We start from the raw sequence: 19,698 nt of genomic DNA, 5'->3' as shown, positions 1-19,698 counted from the left end.
ACTATGTATCTATATCTCTTACTATCTATTCGATATCTCCTTCACATTTTCAGCTTCAAGACTTCGAAGGGCGTGGGCTACACGGCGCACTTTGTGGGCAACTGCCTCGTTCTCACCTCGATGAAGGTCAAGGGCAAGGGCTTTCAGCATTGTGTCAAATACGAATTCCAGCCACGAAAGGTAGGATTATCCCCCAGCAGACACTCTTCACTCCTCAATGGGATTTGCCTTGATTTGGGTTTCCTTTTCCTTTTCCGTTTCTATTTCTGTTCCAGTGGTACATGATTGCCATAGTGTATATATACAATCGTTGGACGAAAAGCGAAATCAAGTGCCTCGTTAATGGACAGCTGGCCTCTTCAACTGAGATGGCCTGGTTTGTTTCCACAAACGATGTGAGTATCAGCGTATCAATAAGTCATAAATATTTATAAGACGTGTCGGCCATTCTGTGCCATATAAGGCCATTAACTCAAGCTTGGATTATTCACTTTAATAATTTATAAAGTGTGCTAGGGGATTTTATAACTAAAACATTAGCTATTAACTCAAGAGCATCTAAAGATATTCCAAGCATTTCAAATGCCTTAGAATAGAAATGATAAAGTCATGCAAATTTTCCCTTTTTAACACTCTTTTTGAACACCTTTTAGCCCTTTGACAAGTGCTACATTGGAGCCACCCCCGAATTGGACGAGGAGCGCGTGTTCTGTGGCCAAATGTCGGCGATCTACCTTTTTAGCGAGGCGCTCACCACGCAGCAGATCTGCGCAATGCACCGCCTGGGGCCCGGCTACAAGGTAAGTAGTAGGTCACCACCCACTCAGCGCCCACCCACCTTTAGCAAAAAAATTAATAAAAAAAAAAAAAAAAAGAACAGCGATGGTCAAGCGCACGCACCACTGCACCACTTTTTGCACAGCCGAAAAACAAAAACCGCCGCAGCAAAAATGTCCTCGTCTGTACAGAATAATGTCATTTGTTCATATATGCCGTTTCTCTTTTTTCTTTTCCTTTGCTCTTTTTTCTCTCTCTTTCCGTGTTTTTTCTCAACTTCCTGTCCGCCGCACTGCTACAAAAAAATCTACTACAAAATGCACCATACACAACAACAAAAAATAAAAACCAACCACATTTCAAACGCTGTGTAACAAAAACAGTCGCAGTTCCGATTCGACAACGAGTGCTATCTGAATCTGCCGGACAATCACAAGCGGGTGAGTCACTTTCAACTTCTGCCAGCGACCTTGGGTTCGTCATCGCTGCCAGGGGGCGGCGGCGGTGGGAGTGGCACCGGCAGCGGCAGCGATGCAGCAGCAGCAGCAGCTGTTGCCGCGGGTCAGCAACAACAGTTGCAGCTGCAGTTCCAAACGCTGGCCGCCGAGCAGGAGGCGCGTGCCATCGATTGGTCGGATGAGAAGCTCGATTTGAACGCGGCCTTTGTGAAAATACGTGCGGTTCTAACCGCTCGCAATGCAGTGACCTTGGCTGGCAGCAGCAATGGCAGCGGTGGTGCAACTGCAACTGCAGTAGCCGCAGCAGCAGCAGCGGCAGCAGGAGGAGCCACTGCCGCAGGAACAACCGCTTTGCCATCAGCGGGGGCAACACAAGGCGATGGCAGCGATGCAGCCGCCATGCAACAGCAACATGCAACACACCATCATCATCCGTCGACAAGTGGCAATGCGGACGATCCGCTCGGCCATTTGCCCACTGGAAATGCTTCTTCCCTTGGTATTTACACCCCACATTACTTTTCGTTTGCCTTTTGATTTGATAATTGTTTTTGTTTTGTTGAATGTTTCATTTGGGGAACCCCCCGATCAGAGCAACTCCGTCGAATGTCCAGCGTGAGCAGCCTGAACTCAATGGTCGCAACCGCCGACACTGAGGAGGTCAACCAGCTGAAAGCTGTAAGCGATTTTTATTTTTATTGCCATCCCTATAGTTTACTCTTAAGTTGTTCTTATTATTTAATTTTTTGTTTAGAAACAGCTATCGTTTTCATTCAATTTTTTGTTTAGAAACAGCTATCGTTTTCATTTAATTGTTTTGTTTAGAAACAGCTATCTTTTTCATGAGAGTACAAAGTACACAAAGTACACATAATTGATTTTGTATTAAGTATGCTCCAAAAAGTTAATCAATTAGAAAGTTTCTGGCAGCAGTTAAAGTTTATCATTAAACCGTTTTGTAGTGCGAAATCAAAGACCAAAAATTTTTGTATTTTGTTGAGAGTAATTAAGAAGTTATCGCCAGCAATTAAATCGATAGCTTAAGTTCGCTTTTCGGTAAATATTCAGGGTTTTAAAGTTGATGGCGCGAGTTTATGCCACTAACAATGGAAGCGAGGGCGAAGTAAATGTAGCGTATAGCTGCTGGCTGGGCAGGTGTCTCGGAATACGGAATACCACTCCCCTTGGAAATAATAATACAAAAAAACAAAAAAAAAAAAAAAGAAAAGGAAAACACCCGGCTTGCCTGGTAGACAAAGGCCAAAAAACACACCGCCCACCGGAGATTGTTGGAAATCTTTGGGCGCGCATGTTCCATATTCCGCTAGAGCATTTTCTATGCCCGTGTGCTCCACATTTCAGGACCCGAAACAGCTATTATGTAGACAGCCACCCACTTTTTACTCCCCGCACTCCCCGCACTTCGCGCATTTCCCACCTTTGTGCCACGTATTATGGCATTTTGTAGAGGAAAAAGTGGGCGGGGGTTTTTCGGGGGGAGGGGGGTCGGAAAAGTGAGTGCTTTAGTTATTTTGAATGTTGTTTTTATGTGCCAAATCGGGAGTTGAGTTAATGGGATGGGAAAACACGGCCACACTCACACTCGCGCACGCAATCACATTTACACACACACACACAAACATTGCGCTTTTAAGGGAAAATGGCGGGGGGAGAAAGGTGGGAGAAAGTTATGATCCCTAGAAGAAAACTGTGCCAGCGAAATGAATGCTCAAAAAATGCCCATTCAAGTAGTAAGGTTTATATTTTTTTTTTGCATATTCAAGAAACCCATTTTGAGGCTTTTCCCGGTTCTTTAAATTTAAATTTGTGGAGTGTAAATTAAGCCATTTTAATTTATTGCAGTATTATGTGTATCTTAGATCTATTTATGTTTCCCCTAATCTCCTTTTAAATAATCCCTGTTTATTTTATTTTGAGCTGGTAAACCTTTATTTTCGTTATCTTTAATTGAGTTATTTATGTTCTTGGTGCTTGCTTGATTTCTTGATTGTTTGTTCTTCTTGGAAAGAACGTAAAGAAGTATTTTTAGCAGCAAATTAGGCAGCCAACAACAATTAATTGTAATTCTGCCACCAGTCCACAAGCACCGGCTTACATATATGGCACACACACACACACACACACAGAACACACACACACTGCCAAAATGCACCAAAGGAGAAGAAAACTCAAAGCTCCAGGAAAATCTGCCCCCGACCAAGAAGCAGAAATGCAACGATGCGTGCTATGTATATACTATATATATATATTCATGAGCAGCATTTCAATAGTTTTATATTTAATACACACACACACACACACACGGTGCCGTTTTGCGTTTGTGAGCGTGTGTGTAAATTGCTATGACCTGGCAGAGTTTATTATAGATTTTCACAGAATTTATCAGAGAACGAGAGGGACTTCATATATAAATTCTTGATTAGCATTGACTTGCATTTCACAAACGCATTCATTCATTCGGAATTTAGGTTTAATTAAAATTCACAAAGCTCAGTTTTCAGAACATGAAAAAAAATGTGTTTCCAATTAAACTGTATGCTCTTTGTTGTTCATTTGTTAACAATTTTTTTTTGCAGACAACTTGGAATAAAGTCAGTGGTTTTAATTACTTCGTTAGGTATTTGAATCTTCGGATTTCCGCACTTGGCTTTTTCCCGCTCACTTGTAAACGTGCTCTCCTTCTCTGTGTGTGTGCGTGTGTGTGTTGTTGTATTTTTCCATCTTTTTTTTTGTTGTTGTTTGTGTTGTGTGCCAGCAGCTTAAAGCCAAAACCAAAACCAAAGCCAAAAGCAAAGCTAAAGACAAAGCCTAAGAAAATGGCAATAACCTGACCGAGAGGCAAAATCTTCGGTGGGTCGATAGTAAGTCCATGGGCTTCATGGGCTCCATGGACTCCATTCTTAGTGTCCAGTGGCCAGCTCGATGCCACTCGATGGGTCGCCGGAAAGCCCGGCCTAATCCCTGCCACATATACAGCCATACTTGCATATTCCCCCGATTATTCATTCCGCCCAACAACAGTCGACTAAATCGCCTCGCTATTTTGTTGCCCACAGGTGCTGTACGATGGCAAACTATCGAACGCCATTGTGTTCATGTACAATCCGGTGGCCACCGACGGTCAACTCTGTCTGCAGTCCTCGCCCAAGGGAAATGTCTCATATTTCGTGCACACGCCGCATGCGCTGATGCTGCAGGTGAGTTCAGTTGAGTAGATGTAGTGAGTAGTGATGCTTGTATTAGTGAAATGAAATGACCCGGGGTCCTGGGGATCCTGGGGGTTCATAAGCCTCCCAGGGAGCATAAATTCCATGCAGAAATTTTACGACACCGGCGCATGCCTCGGCATTTCTTATTAGCTTGAACAGTGGGTTCGTGGGTTTTGGGGGGCTTTGGGGGCAAGCCGGATGGTGGCCAAAATTATTCAATAAATTTTGTAGTAATTTCTTGGGCAAACAACACACAAATCATAAGAAGATGGCGAGAAGGCGGAAGGCGGAAGGAACGGAACCGGGACCAAGAAGCCTGGCCGCAAAACGTGTCCCGTGGAAAATACGGGGCTGATGACAGCTTAGGCGATTAATAGACCTATGATTAAATTGAAATTTGCTCTTGCAGGACGTTAAGGCCGTGGTCACGCACTCGATACACTGCACCCTCAACTCGATTGGCGGCATCCAGGTGCTCTTTCCCCTCTTCTCGCAGCTGGACATGGCCCACGAGGGTCTCGGCGACATCAAGCGGGATCCCACGCTGTGGTGAGTGAAAAATCGAGATTAAGAATATATAAACTATACAAAACATGCAGGGATTTAGTGGGAAAAAATCATTTAAAAGTATGCAAAGTTGAGACAGTCAATAACTAGAAAGTTCCTCAAGTTCTTAGTTCTAATCAACATCTTCTCCTTCCAAAAACAAAAACAGCTCCAAGCTTCTGGGCTTCATCTGCGAACTGGTGGAGACTTCGCAGACAGTGCAGCAGCACATGATCCAGAATCGCGGCTTTCTGGTCATTTCGTTCATGCTGCAGCGCTCCTCCCGCGAACACCTCACGCTCGAGGTCCTGGGATCCTTCCTGAACCTCACCAAGTATCTGGTCACCTGCCTGTCGGCCAACAGCGATCTGCTGCTCAAGCAGGTAAGTCGTTTGCGACATCCCAACTGCCTGCCAGTTCGTTAGCCTATATGATATATACTATATATACAATATATACAAACCATATGATAAATATGTAAGAAGGAACGATCGGATGCCTTGCGGACCACGCTGCGTATGCGCAATATGTCAATGGCATGCCGTACTCTTATTTTGTGATGAATGATGAATGTGAAATGTCTATGTATTATACTATATATATGTTACGATAACTAAGTTCGATCTAAGCGCCAAGTGTTTTTTGGGGGTGGTTTAGCATGCGAAAAGCCCGCCCCTCACCGAAGAATCTCCTTGTGAATTTGATTTACAACTTTGTTACGCGTTCTTGTTGTTCGTTCACACCCGACAAAATCAAAAAAAAAAAAAAAAAAGACACCAAAACCAAAATGAAAACCCAACCCCTCGATTGTTGTTCGGGTGGCATGTAAACCCATCTCTCCAAGCAAAAAAAAAATAAGAAAATCCCAAAAATGATATGCGAATTCTGGTCTGTTGCTTTCTCTGTCTCTTATCTCTCTCTCTTTCTACACACACACACACTTCAATATATATACATCCAATTCTATCTATCGCACTCACTGTGTTTTGCCTTTTGTTGATGATGATTTGATGATGATGATGATGGCGCACAGTTGAACACAGGCCTGCGTAATCCTTTCAAAAAAGTAAACACAACCGTAAACAACTGCTCACATTTCTCGTTATAAGTAACTGCACTTGAGAATCTCTTAAGCAAATATACTCGTACTCGTACTCGTACTCGTTCTATTCGCATATACTCACAAGCATCCCACCCACACGATATGTGTATATATCTAAATACATACATACATACATATGCATATACGTATACGTATCTCCGGCATATTTGTGTTTGTTTTATGCCATTTACCAGTCTGTGCGACCTGGAGGAAACTTATCCCTTCGAAATTGTATTTGGTGCTCATTGAGTTCCATAACCCGCTTAGTTTAAGGATAGAAAAGAGCCTTTGTTCTATTATTCAAGCTGAGCGGAGTGTGGAATCAGGGCGATTGGCATCTGATAAAGTTCGCATCAGTCTCCAAAGAGTCTCAATTTAGTTCACATTTTGGTTGAAAAGATTTAAATTCCATTCTTATTGTTTTATTATTTTGATATAAACGGTTTTATTTTACAAACTTGTTGCATGCACTTCTCGCACAATGTTTCTCTGCATGTAATGTGCTCCGAATAAAAGAAGCTTATTGATTGGCCGATAGCAAATTGTTCCATTCTTGCACTCCGATTGTGATCAGTTGCTGTCATTTGATCCATTTGCGTTCCATTCCGTTTCGTTTCGCTTGCACTTTGCACCTGCCTGGGCACCGCTTCGATTTGCTTAATCTTCTCGAAAAACATAAATGCGATTAATCAAAATTCAAACTTTCTCTAGCCAGAAATCAGCAAACAAATGAAATGCCAAAAAGAAGAAATATTAACTACAACTTAACCGTCTTCTTTTACTTTTGTCTGCTCTCTCTTTCACTCTCACTCTCTATTTCTCTCTCCCCTGCGCTCTCTCTCTCTCTCTCTCCAACTCTGTGTTTCCTGCCACGCCCACCGATCTCACACGTTCCACACTCATGATCGCTTATCCATTCAATCTTCCCCCGCTTCTTTTTGTTCTGATCGTTTATCGATAACACAACTCAAATCCGCCTCATCAACACTCAAACAAATACATGATAACACTTGATTACAACAATAACAACCGAACTATAAACAACATAAAAATCAACATGACCAACAACAGTTCTACCAGGTGAAGCTCAACTCTCTCAAATTCTCTGTACTCTCTGTACTTGCATATATTCAAAATACTATATCCAATATGTGTAACATATGTAAATGTGTTCCCGTTTCCGTTTCCGTTCCACTGTTCATACCGTTTCTTTTCGATTTGTTGTACATTTTGTGTCTGTGTTTAGCGTAATTTGTTGAACATCATCTGTGCATAACTAAGAGTAAACTGGCACCTCATCATCATCCCATTCCCGCCCACATCGATCGATTTGTGTATATTATATAGCCAACTAATTCCACTCTTCATTCCATTTTGTTCCGTTTCGCTTTGTTGAACCGGAGAACCGCAACGATAAACCACATTATCTTATTAACTCTGAGGGAAACCTTGAGCGCAAAACCTCAGTGCCTCCCTCCCTTCCCCCCACCAAACCAACCAAAACCCCAACGTCAATCCCAGATTTTGATTTCGCCTTGGCTTTTTCTGGTCCCCAACCACACATCCACATCCACGTTCACATTCCCTCCTTCCACCCACTCCGTTCCTCACTCAATTTGTTCAATGTGTCATTTGGATAATTGAAGCGAAAGTTGTGTTCACAGCACCGCATCGCACCTTCCTAATTGCTCGCCTCGCATATCTCCAATCCCCCTCTATATATATTCCATTTCCACAATCCGAATCTCCCTTGTCCTTCGCAAAATGAATAAATTTCTGTTGGAATCAAAAAAAAAAAAAAAGGAAAAAAAGAACATGAAAAAGGAAACGAAAAAACCGAAGAGTTGAAAAGCTGCAAATATTTTTCGTGGCACCTTTGGGGGTGCTGGGTGCATATTTTTTTTTACATTCGGTGCACAGCTTTTTAATTGGGAAACTTCTCTGGCAGTCGAGTGGGGTTGGGTTTTTTAAGGGGGCTTGCCAGGGGACTTGCAAAAGAGGGAAGGGGGTGTGAAAACCTTGTTGCATTGTTGCCAGAGAGTCATGGCAACAACACTGACAAACACTGGTTTTGACAATCCAACAAGTTGAGGCGATGGCTTAACAAGTTTTGTTTGGGCCCGGCCAAAAGCAGATGAATGAAATTAAAGCGGATTGCAAATTCCCACTCGCCAGAAGTTACCCTTAACTGGATTGCACTCGGATATTCTGCACACTTCGTGCGATATTTTGCTGGAAATCCATTAAGCCAGCTGAAAGCTTCAATTAGTGAGCTCGATGATTTAAGCTCTTTGTTAATGAGGTTTCCTTTTGAAATCTGAGATACAGGTCAGATAATACAACATTTATGGAAATTAACTTCATATAGGATTACTTAAAGAGAAGTTCGACAATATCAATCGTTATTGGTCATAAAAAGCATTTAGTCATTTCGCCACCATATCTTATATACATTAGCATACCGTGTTAAATACTAAAACAGTTTTATCCCTAACTTATTCTTAGTCTTAACCTTACTTTAATTAGCCTAGCTTAGCCTAGTTATAGTTTAATTTAGTTTAGTTTAGTTAAGTGTTAACCCTGAACTTTTGAAGCTAACCTTATCATGAATACCGGAATGCAATTGTTTGTTTCGTTTCATTTCGTTCCGTTACATTCCGTTCCGTTGGAATTTGATTTTATGTTCGTTGATTGCCGTTATGCTGTTTGCTGCATGTGTTACCCGTTTTACCCCAAAATATGTACTTCTACTACTACTACTACTACTACCCAAAATATATCAACATCGACAACAACAACTCTGACAACAAAAAAATAAAAAAATAAACCGAAACTCATGTTTAACCGTATGTATACCAAAATCAATCTCATAATTTTAAACCTGCACTCTCTGCCCCTTTTGAATATCCACACGCTTAAACCTATTTGCCAACTCCTTACTATTTACTACTTTATCTATCTCGAAATCTATATCTACACACGTACACTCTTCCTTTCCGAGCTTCCCCCACAAATGTTGTCCGCGAGACAATGTCACCCAGTCGAAATGTGAGAGGACAGCATAAGTTACTTGACTAATTCCCCGCAGTTGTTCTGTTTCTCGTTTCTCACGTGGCAGCTGCTCGATCACGTCCTCTTCAATCCAGCGTTGTGGATCTACACACCCGCGAACGTCCAGGCGCGACTGTACTCCTATTTGGCCACCGAGTTCCTCTCGGACACGCAGATCTACAGCAATGTGCGGAGGGTGAGCACGGTCCTCCAAACGGTGCACACCTTGAAGTACTACTACTGGGTGGTAAATCCGCGGGCCAAGAGCGGAATCATTCCCAAGGGACTGGGTAAGTAAATCCGAGAAACTTAAAACATATGTTGGAGAAACAGTTGCTTGAGGGGAAACATTCATGCAACAAGCAAAGACTGAATATTTTTTAAATCATGTCCCTCTTTTATTTTCTCTTCCCTTTAAAGATGGACCTCGTCCTGCCCAAAAGGACATACTGGCCATCCGAGCCTACATCCTGCTGTTCCTCAAGCAGCTCATAATGATTGGCAATGGCGTGAAGGAGGATGAACTGCAGAGCATACTCAACTATCTGACCACCATGCATGAGGTGCGTTGATTCTCACTTTTCTCTCTCTACTTTCCCAATCAAAATATTTGAAAATCCAATTAACTAAATACTCCTGGGTATTGCAACCGGTTTTGCAGGACGAGAACCTGCACGACGTGCTGCAGATGCTCATCTCGCTGATGTCGGAGCATCCCAGCTCCATGGTACCTGCCTTCGATGTGAAACACGGCGTGCGCAGCATCTTCAAGTTGCTGGCCGCTGAAAGTCAGTTGATCCGGTTGCAGGCCCTCAAACTTTTGGGCTTCTTCCTTTCGCGCAGCACACACAAGTTAGTATCGTAAATTAAAATAAAATAATTAAATTAAAACAAACTTTAAACTTTATAAGCAATAAACCCTTTTCCTATCTAACTCATGCAAACCACTTATTATTTATTATAATATATTTCCCTTTAGACGCAAGTACGACGTGATGTCACCACACAATCTATACACTCTGTTGGCGGAGAGGTTGCTGCTCTATGAGGAGTCCCTGTCCCTGCCCACGTACAATGTTCTATACGAGATCATGACGGAGCACATCTCACAGCAGATCCTGTACACACGCCATCCGGAGCCCGAGAGTCACTATCGCCTGGAGAATCCAAGTAAGTGAAGAAGACAAAGCTTTACTTTCAACCCATCAAAATCTCGGTTAATTCGCACATTTTAAAAAACCAAATAACGATCAAGTTCGCATATATATTTTATACCAATTATTCAATTAGGAAAGTAGGAACGTATTTAATCCCCTTTTCTCCCTTCAATTTTCTACCCCCCTGCAGTGATTCTGAAGGTGGTGGCCACGCTGATCCGGCAGTCGAAGCAAACCGAGTCCCTGATCGACGTGAAGAAGCTCTTCCTGCAGGACATGACCCTGCTGTGCAACAGCAATCGGGAGAACCGGCGCACGGTGCTCCAGATGTCCGTGTGGCAGGAGTGGCTCATCGCGATGGCCTACATCCATCCGAAGAGCAGCGAGGAGCAGAAGATCAGCGACATGGTCTACTCCCTCTTCAGGATGCTCCTCCATCACGCCATCAAGCACGAGTACGGAGGATGGCGGGTGTGGGTGGACACCTTGGCCATTGTCCACTCGAAGGTGTCGTACGAGGAGTTTAAGCTGCAGTTCGCCCAGATGTACGAGCACTACGAGCGCCAGCGGACGGACAACATCACGGATCCCGCTCTGCGGCAGGCCCGACCCATCAGCACCATCAGCGGTTGGGAGCGGGAGGAACTCCACCAGCAGCAGCAGAATGGAGGAGCTCCGGCCGGAAATGCAGTCGGAGGAGCCGCCAATCAAACGCAGCAGCAGGCGGCGGTCAAGGGCGCCGTTTCGATTGCCTCCCTGGAGGATGTGCCGCCGGTGGTCGAGGAGGAGGTGGAGGAGCTGGAGCTCGAGGAGGTGGAGATCCAGGAGGGTCCCATCCCCGCCGAGGAACCAAGCCAACCGGAACCGAAATCCGTGATAGCCAACATTTCGGATGTGTACAACGAGCAGATCAAAACCGATGCCACCTGCAATGGCAACCTGGAGGAGGTCGTCGAGGAGAAGGAGGAGGATCCCGTCCAACAGAAGGGAGAGGAGCCAGCAGGCGAGAAGCAGGCGGAGCCCTCCCCGCTGGGAGCATTGAGGGAAACCCTCCAGCTGGGCGACGACATGGATGTCGAGGAATTGGAGCTAGCCACCGCCAAGGATTCCCTGAATGCGGAGCAGCACGTGGCAAGGGTTCTGCAGGCCTCCGAGGCGGCGCTCAACGATTGCAAGTTGGCCGTCGACGATGTCCTCCAGGAGGCGTCCTCTGTCCTCAAGGACGAGGAAATCGAGCTGGCCGTCAACGAAGTGGTTCAGGGTGTGCTCAACAACGAGAAGAAGTCGCTGGCAGACAAGGAGAAGGAAAAAGAGAAGGAGAAGGAGAAAGAGAAGGAGAAGGAACAGCCAAGTCAGGATGTCAATGTTAGCCTGCTGAACAGCAAGAATCTGCTCAACAATAACAATAACAACAACAATAGTCCGAGTCCCACGAACACAACGCCTTCAACGGAAACGGAAATGAAAACAGAAACGGAAACGGAAGCGGAGGTCAATGCCAACGAGATCGTGGACGAAACAAACACGAAAACTGCAAATGCAAATGCAACTGCAACTGAAACAGAAACGGTTACGGAAACAAAAACGGAAAAGAAAACGGTAACGGAAACGGAAACGGAAGTTAAGGCACCGGAAACGGGCAAAGCAAACCCAATAGTCCCCAGCCCCGTAGAAGCAACCAATCAAAAGACTGAAGAAGCAGCCAACAAGCTGAACAACAATGAGAAGCTGGCCGAGATCAGCGCGAGTGGCGAGCCCGCTGCCACGCCCATTGCCACTGTGGAAACGCCCGAGGCGGATCTTCTCCAGCTCTCGGACACCGAATCCAAGCCGGAGGCGAAGCAAACCGAAACCGAGGATCCAGTCGCCGTGGCGGTGAGGGATATTGTCGAGCAGCTGATCGACAAGGTGATCGATGCCACGGAGGCGGAAACGGCCAGCGACACCAAAACGGAGACCAACAACAACGAGCTGCCCAAGGGCAACCAAGAGAAACCGAACCCGAGCTCCGAATCCGTAGCGGATGTGGAAGTGGAATCTCCAGAGAGCTTGGCCGCCGCTGCCGCCGAGGAAATCGTCCAGGAAGTGGTGGAAGCAGCTCTGGTTTTGGCCCAAGAGGAGAGCACCACGGAGGAACCGGAAAAGGAACGAGAAAAGGCAACGAAAGAGGAGGATCTGCTGCAACTGGAGCCAAAGCCAGTTGCCAAGGAGAGTGAGGGAAGCCAAGGTCCGCGAGGAACCCAAGTCACAGGATCTTAAGTCCGAGGAGCCCGAGAAACCCGAAGCCAAGGAGCTCCAGCCGAAAGCCCAGGAAATTCCCAAGCCAGAGGAGCCAGTGGTGGAGATTGTTAACCAAGTTCTGGACACGCTGGTGGATGAGACCATCAAGGCGGTGGCCGCCGAGCAAACGACCCAGACCTCACCCGCGCCCGAGGAGCAATCGCCAAAGATTCTGGCCAAGGAATCGCCGGTTAGGGTGAAGCCCACTGAAGTGGACTCCACAACGCAGACAACGCCCAAAAACGAGGCGGGCTCCAGTCTGATAGGTGGCATCGAAGAAGTCCACCACCAGCACCAGCAGGGAATCCCCGAGGACGACGTTCAGACCTCCACCATCGAAGCTGAGGAGTATGCTAACCAGCCGACCCATCCAGCCGAATCGGGAGTGGAGAACGCTGGTGGCCAGCAGCAAATGGAGGCCAATCACTTTGGCCAACAAGGGAATGGAAATCCGGAGCCCAAGCAGCAGCTGCGCTCCAAGTCGGGATCGACGCGACCCATGTTCAGTCCGGGTCCAACGCGTCCGCCCTTCCGGATACCGGAGTTCAAGTGGTCCTACATCCACCAGCGACTCCTCAGCGATGTCCTCTTCTCGTTGGAAACGGACATCCAGGTGTGGCGCAGTCACTCCACCAAGAGTGTCCTCGACTTTGTCAACTCCAGCGAGAACGCCATCTTCGTGGTGAACACGGTGCACTTGATTTCCCAGCTGGCCGACAACCTGATCATCGCCTGCGGCGGATTGCTGCCGCTCTTGGCCAGCGCCACGTCGCCAAATGTGAGTATTCTACAATTGCGTGCCTTACTTTCAACTAGAGAAACTAGAAGATACTATAATTTAAATCTATCTTTGCTTCGTTCTGTGGATAGTTTTCAAATATTTGTAATCTATACTAAATCCAATCCAATCTGAATCCTTATCCCCGATTCGTTGACAGTCTGAACTGGATGTCCTGGAACCCACGCAGGGCATGCCTTTGGAAGTGGCCGTGTCCTTCCTGCAGCGATTGGTCAACATGGCCGACGTGCTGATCTTTGCCACCTCCCTGAACTTCGGTGAACTGGAGGCGGAGAAGAACATGTCCAGTGGCGGCATCCTGCGGCAGTGCCTCCGCCTCGTCTGCACCTGTGCGGTGCGAAACTGCTTGGAGTGCAAGGAGCGAACGCGTTACAATGTCGGCGCTCTGGCGAGAGACGTTCCGGGAGCGGCGCACTTGCAGGCCCTCATCCGCGGGGCTCAGGCTTCGCCGAAGGTAAGGCACACCACCATACCCACCCTACGAATCCACGTCCTCTAAGTCCCCACGTTTCGAACAGAACATTGTCGAGTCAATCACCGGTCAATTATCGCCCGTCAAGGATCCCGAGAAGCTGCTCCAGGACATGGACGTCAATCGCCTGCGTGCCGTCATCTATCGCGATGTGGTGAGTGTACACATATTATTTACTATTTCTATACCCATCCTGAGGGTATTATAAAATTGCTCAGAAAAAAAAAGTTTTTTTGCAATATCTCAGGAAGTAATCTTCCAAATTGGTTTTCATCAACTAACTAAAGGATCGATTAAATGACTATTAAATTAAACTCGGTTTACTATTTCCTTAATATTTAAATAATTTATCATTAAACAATATTTATATTCCCCTATTTTCAGGAGGAAACAAAGCAGGCACAATTCCTGTCGCTGGCAATTGTATACTTCATATCGGTGCTGATGGTTTCCAAGTACCGTGACATCCTGGAACCGCCGGCAGAGCCGCAGATCCAGCGCCAATCGCCAGTTTTGCAGCGCACCTCAGGCGGCGGTAAGTGCTGACAGCCAGTTGTGCAACCATGACCCTCCGAAATAATCCCCCGATCTCGGGTACAGTCCCCGGAATTGCCAATGTTTATCTTATATTATATACCCATTACTAGAGATGATCTTTTCTGGGACAATCGAAACGAACTTCTGCCAGCGGCAGTCTTTCCGTTTCATTCTCATTTCGTGTTCCGTTCAGTTTCGTTTCACGTGCGTTCTTTAGTTGCATTGCGTTTCGTTATCGTTATCGTTTCGTTTTCGATTTCCGTTTTTGTTTCGTTTCCAGATTGATTTCCCTTCTCTTGCTGCACCAAAAACTTCACGCTCGTTTATGGTTTAAACTTCTGGCTCTGTTTTCGATTCGGCCGCTAGTTAAAAGGATCTGTTTTATATATATTATATAAATATTTATCGACTTTCCATTATTGTTTCCCTTATCTATTTGTTTGATTTCTCATATCGGTTTCGGCTTGTTTCCGCTTTTAATTTGGTGTTCTGTGTTTTTTTTAACAGCTGAACAAGAGTTTTTTAAATGGTAGATGCCACCCAATGAGAACTGTTTTTAATCCACCTTAAAGCCCTGGACCTTCCACCCCACCAACCACCGCACTCTAACCACTGGACCACCCGCCCCGATTCCCCTCTAGAAATCCCAACATGTGCGTGTGTGTGCTTCCTTAAAAAATACGTCACCTCTCCCACATCATTGTTCCATACACCCACAAGAACCCAAGCCCCCTAATCCACAAGGCCCCCTTTATTACAATATATATATATATTTAAATATATATATGCATTTATATAATCACTTACTGTTAAGAACACAAAAATAAATCATGTCTGTTCCATTGTTGGAGATACTATTCGGTTTTATGTTTCCTTTTCTTTGTTCCGTTTACCGATGATTTCATTTCACGCTGCTTTTTCGGATTTATTGTACAAAAAAAAAAAAAAATAAAACAAAAACTAAACAAAAACCAAAAACAAAAAAAAAAAAATTACATAAAACGGAAAACTGATTTTGAACCAACCAACGAACACCTCGCCATTGCCACACAACCCCGCCCTCAAACATGTGTGTAAATATTATATCAAAACGAAAAATCTTAAATCGCAAAAACTTTAGAAGCCGCCAGTGCGCGTCCCTTGTTTCCCCAATGGTCACATCATGTTTACCCGCAATTCCTGCCCGAATCGCACCAGAATCACAGCAGCAACATGCAACACCAGCAGCAGCAGCAGCAACAGCAACAGCAACACTACTACCAGCAGCAACAGCAACAGCAGCAGCAGGTTGGTCACAATCACAGCCACCATCACATGACTGCTGCTTACTACCAGCAACAGCAGCAACAGCAACACCAGCAAGCTGCTGCTGCCGCACAGCAGCAACATTCGCCCACTCCACTGGCCACACATTCCACAAGTTCATCGGCCAGCTCAACGGCCACATCTCAGCCGGCTTCGAGTTCCTCGCTCTCCAGCTTGGCCTCCCAGAGTCAGCAGCAGTCGCATCGCCAGTTGCACAAGCAACAGCAACAGCAGCAGCAGCAGCAACACTATCATCCGCATCAGCCGCACTACGGCCTGATCAATGGCCATCAGCAACATCAGCAGCTGAATGGCAAGCACTCGTACTCGGAGAATGGCTCCTCGACTGGATATCATCCCCATTCGCATCCCCATCCGCATGGTTATTTGCGAAACGGCGAGTCGGCGGCGGCGCAGCAGAACGGCATTGCCGACTACCAGGCGGTCGGAATGATGAACGGACATGGCTCTAATCCGTCGGGTAATAACAACAATGCCAGCCTGATCAACAACACGAGGAATTTGAGGAATGGAGGAGGTGTGGGTGGAACCGCATCGCCGGGAACCCAGGGAATCCAAAGTGTTACCGGAAATCCGGGCGCTGTGAATGCAAATGCTGCTGGTGTTGGCATGGCCGTGGGCGTGGGCGTGGGCCTGGGCATGGGGGGCGTGGCAGGGGGCTTGGACGGAGGCGTGGCCTACAAGACGAGCGCCATAAATAATAATTATCGCTACAATGGACGCAACGCATCCGCTGGAACAGGTATCGCTCGTTCTCGACTGTCGTAGAGTTACTTAATAGAATTACAACTTCGCACTTGCCTAAAATCTATCTCTATATATCTGTAATCCGTAATCTGTATATAACTATCCGTAAAACTTAACTGAATAGCCATGATCCACTCAAGAACTAGTAGCTCAAATAATGTGTTTTAAAATCTCAACATAATTTTGCTTTCTTGAGTGGCACATCGCTATACATTTTTCAATATATTCTTAGCTGCTAGACTGTTGCTAACTTTCTTGCCTTTCCTTGCAATCCGTTAAAACTTGATTTGTATTCGATTTTGGTTTTGATTTCAGTCTGTTCACTTGCCTTTCATTTCCTTGACTTTCCGAACTCGTAGTTGTATGTATATATATATTATAGCCGCTCTTTGTGTATAAAACACTCACCCACATAAGAACATACTAAAAACTTAGTAAGACTTGGATTTATGTAAATACTCTAAACCAACTTTTCTGCTACTTTTAACCTATTCGTTGGGTGTATGACTGTGTGTGAGTTTGGGTGTGGATTTGTGTTATTGTTGTATACAAACACACACTCATTATTCTGGGATATATGCTTTATTTCAGTTTTGGTTCTCTGTTGTTTGGTTTTTAATTGGTTTTACAAATAAATTAGTTTTCCATCGAATTCAAATTGTGACTTCACACAAAAAACTATTAATCTATTCATAAAGTTTGGAATTAGCTTTGCTAGGCGCCAGCGAATTATTATTTTTATTGTGAATTTACCTATTCGTCTCTCTCATTCAACGCATCAAGCAAATAATCCTGCTTAATTAGAGCAGTTTCCCCCGTTGAACTTTGCTTTTTCCCTATTTTTGTTTTTCTCTAATTATCTGCTGCACATTGCACCAACCATTTTTATTTATAATCCAAAAAACTGTCAACCAGCTTTCGTTGCTAGGATTTTTTCGATTTTGATTTGATGTTTTGCATTGGAAGATACCAACACTCAATTGCCCATGTGGGAAATGCTCTTAATTGTGTTTCTTGAATCTTGTGTATGTGTGAAAAAGGCTGAAATGGTGTAATTGACTAGGCCAAAAATTCTCAACTGGACAACGGTATCCAAATATGCTTTTAAAAACTGTAATCTATCTTTGTAAAACTCGCACATGCACACAGTGACAGCTAGAAATTTTTTGACACGTTCGGGGCTCTTGGACTTTCTCCCCCCTTTCTCCTTCATTTTGTCCTTTTTTTCTGTTCGTCATTTTTGTGCTGTCAGCAAAAATCCATTTCATTTATCTTCATTTGCAATACACTCTCACACAAACACTCTCATACACGTACATATACACACACACACATATATATATATATTTATAGGCAGAGTGAAAGATGGAAAATGTTGAGCACTCCCTCTGAATTTCCCCACTTCCCCACCGGCAATGAAACATAATTCGTTAATTTTACATTTTATGAAAATGAATTACACGAAAATTATACAATTTGCCATTCATACATGGCTCTCTCTCTCTCGTTCCCTGTGTGTGTGTATGGGTATGAGTGTGTGTGTGTGCGTGGGCAAGTGTGAGTGCGCATAAAACATTTCGCAGACAGGCCATAAAACGGCATTCGGCACGCCTGCATTTTAAAAATTGTAAAAATTGCCATTGGACATGGTCAGGAAAAGGCCAAGGGAAAGAAGGCAGAGAAGGCCCGACCAAAAAAATGGTTGGCAGCAGCTCTTTATTTCCATCTGAATGGGCAAAATACCCTGTAAAGTAGAATAAAAGGTCAAGTTTATCCAAAGAAAAAAATCACTTAGATAGAAATAGAGGAGATCAGAGTTAATCAGCTTTTGAATTAATTTTTTCAATGCCAAGTAGACCGGAATTGTGAAAGTTATGCGTTTAATTGAAGTGTCTTATTATCATTATCATTTTTTTTTTTGTGTCTTGAGAATAAATTTTCCCTTATCAAGCCACCTTTTACGCAATAATCAGAGGACACTCGCTGACCATAGATGCTTTTAACACAGCCGAGCTGCAACAACAACATTTCCATTACGAAATTAATGGCAGCGACAAAAATGTAAATTAGTCTCACCGAAAAATACGGAGGAAAAAAAAGCATAACAGACTGGGAAAAACTTTGGGATAATTTATGAAAGGACAAGGGAAATACAAAAAAAAAAGGTGGAAAACAGTTTGTACAACTGTTGGAGCCGATAACACGCCCCGACTTCTGTACAAAAGTAATTTGTGGCCAGCTGCCTTTGCATCTGTATGTATGTGTGTGTGGGCGAGGGGGTGTAAGGGCGTGGCAGTGCATGAAAATAATTGCAAAATTAAACCAAAAAAAAAATAATAATAATGAAGCAAGGGGGAGTGGGAACGAACAAGGAGTGCACAAAAGTGTAGCATACTTAACGGGGCCAACGGAACGAAAGAGACGGGGCGAGTGGTTGTAGACAGAGACAGAGAGCACGTGTCGCCGGTAAAATCATAAATTTCAATTAAGCCAGATCAGGACATGGCCAACAGTTGAACAAGGTTAATTTGCAGATAAAAGCCAGAAAGCCAAGTCCAGGAAAATCTTACAAATTATGAGCTCTTAGCTTCTACGCCGGCCTTTTGTATCGGACTGTTTTTATTCCGGCTTTTCGTTTCACTACACAGATTGAAAACTTTCGAAAGTCCAATCCATGCCTTCTTATTTTTGTGTGCACCCCTTAACAGCTTAATCCTCTGTAACACCTTTGTGTGTGTGAGTTTACGTTGGTTTTGATTTCAGTTCTTGTTTCTCTCATTTGGTTTCATTTTTTTCAGTTCGTTTTCAGCTTCGTACAGTAAATTCTACAGATTTCTACTCTAGTATTGTAATTGTAATTGCAACAGCAATAAAAATATTTGAATAATCATGAATTAAAAAAGAAATCAATTATCAAATAGTTAATCCCCTTGTTATTTTTTCTCTTTCTTGAATCGTTCTCTTTGTTTTCTTATCCAGGTGGTCGTCAAATCCAGGACAGTGACTATGAAATAATTGTTGTCGACGAGAATAATCCATCCGTTTTGGCGGACAATGATTCACATTCCAGTGGACCGCCGTCCATAAAGGTGAGTTGTTATATCCACTTGTTTTAAAGGGTGCTTAAATGGATTGATTTAAAGTACACTCATGTACATCCGTGATATAATCCAAGATTTTTCTGCGGTTGCTTGAATTTTTTTTACGAGAGTGTGT

The 19,698-nt window shown here is 44.4% G+C and overlaps 1 protein-coding gene across 1 annotated transcript in view; it reads left to right on the top strand.

The window, feature by feature from the left end:
- The window catches only part of LOC108095269 (neurobeachin), a 167,595-nt gene that overhangs the window by 137,380 nt on the left and 10,517 nt on the right, over window positions 1–19,698 (top strand). The window contains 19 exon segments of the mRNA XM_017196299.2: window positions 54–180; window positions 276–395; window positions 654–800; window positions 1,161–1,734; window positions 1,828–1,913; window positions 4,313–4,453; window positions 4,875–5,014; window positions 5,181–5,394; window positions 9,202–9,454; window positions 9,585–9,727; window positions 9,826–10,016; window positions 10,144–10,334; window positions 10,512–12,532; window positions 12,534–13,379; window positions 13,540–13,854; window positions 13,919–14,026; window positions 14,257–14,407; window positions 15,530–16,477; window positions 19,462–19,571. Coding sequence (XP_017051788.2) covers window positions 54–180; window positions 276–395; window positions 654–800; window positions 1,161–1,734; window positions 1,828–1,913; window positions 4,313–4,453; window positions 4,875–5,014; window positions 5,181–5,394; window positions 9,202–9,454; window positions 9,585–9,727; window positions 9,826–10,016; window positions 10,144–10,334; window positions 10,512–12,532; window positions 12,534–13,379; window positions 13,540–13,854; window positions 13,919–14,026; window positions 14,257–14,407; window positions 15,530–16,477; window positions 19,462–19,571 — 6,826 coding nt within the window.

Source organism: Drosophila ficusphila, unplaced genomic scaffold (assembly GCF_018152265.1).
Source record: "Drosophila ficusphila isolate 14025-0441.05 unplaced genomic scaffold, ASM1815226v1 contig_198, whole genome shotgun sequence".
NCBI lineage: Eukaryota > Metazoa > Arthropoda > Insecta > Diptera > Drosophilidae > Drosophila > Drosophila ficusphila.
Note: the sequence above shows the minus strand (reverse complement) of the source record. Positions and strands in the feature narration are given on the sequence as shown.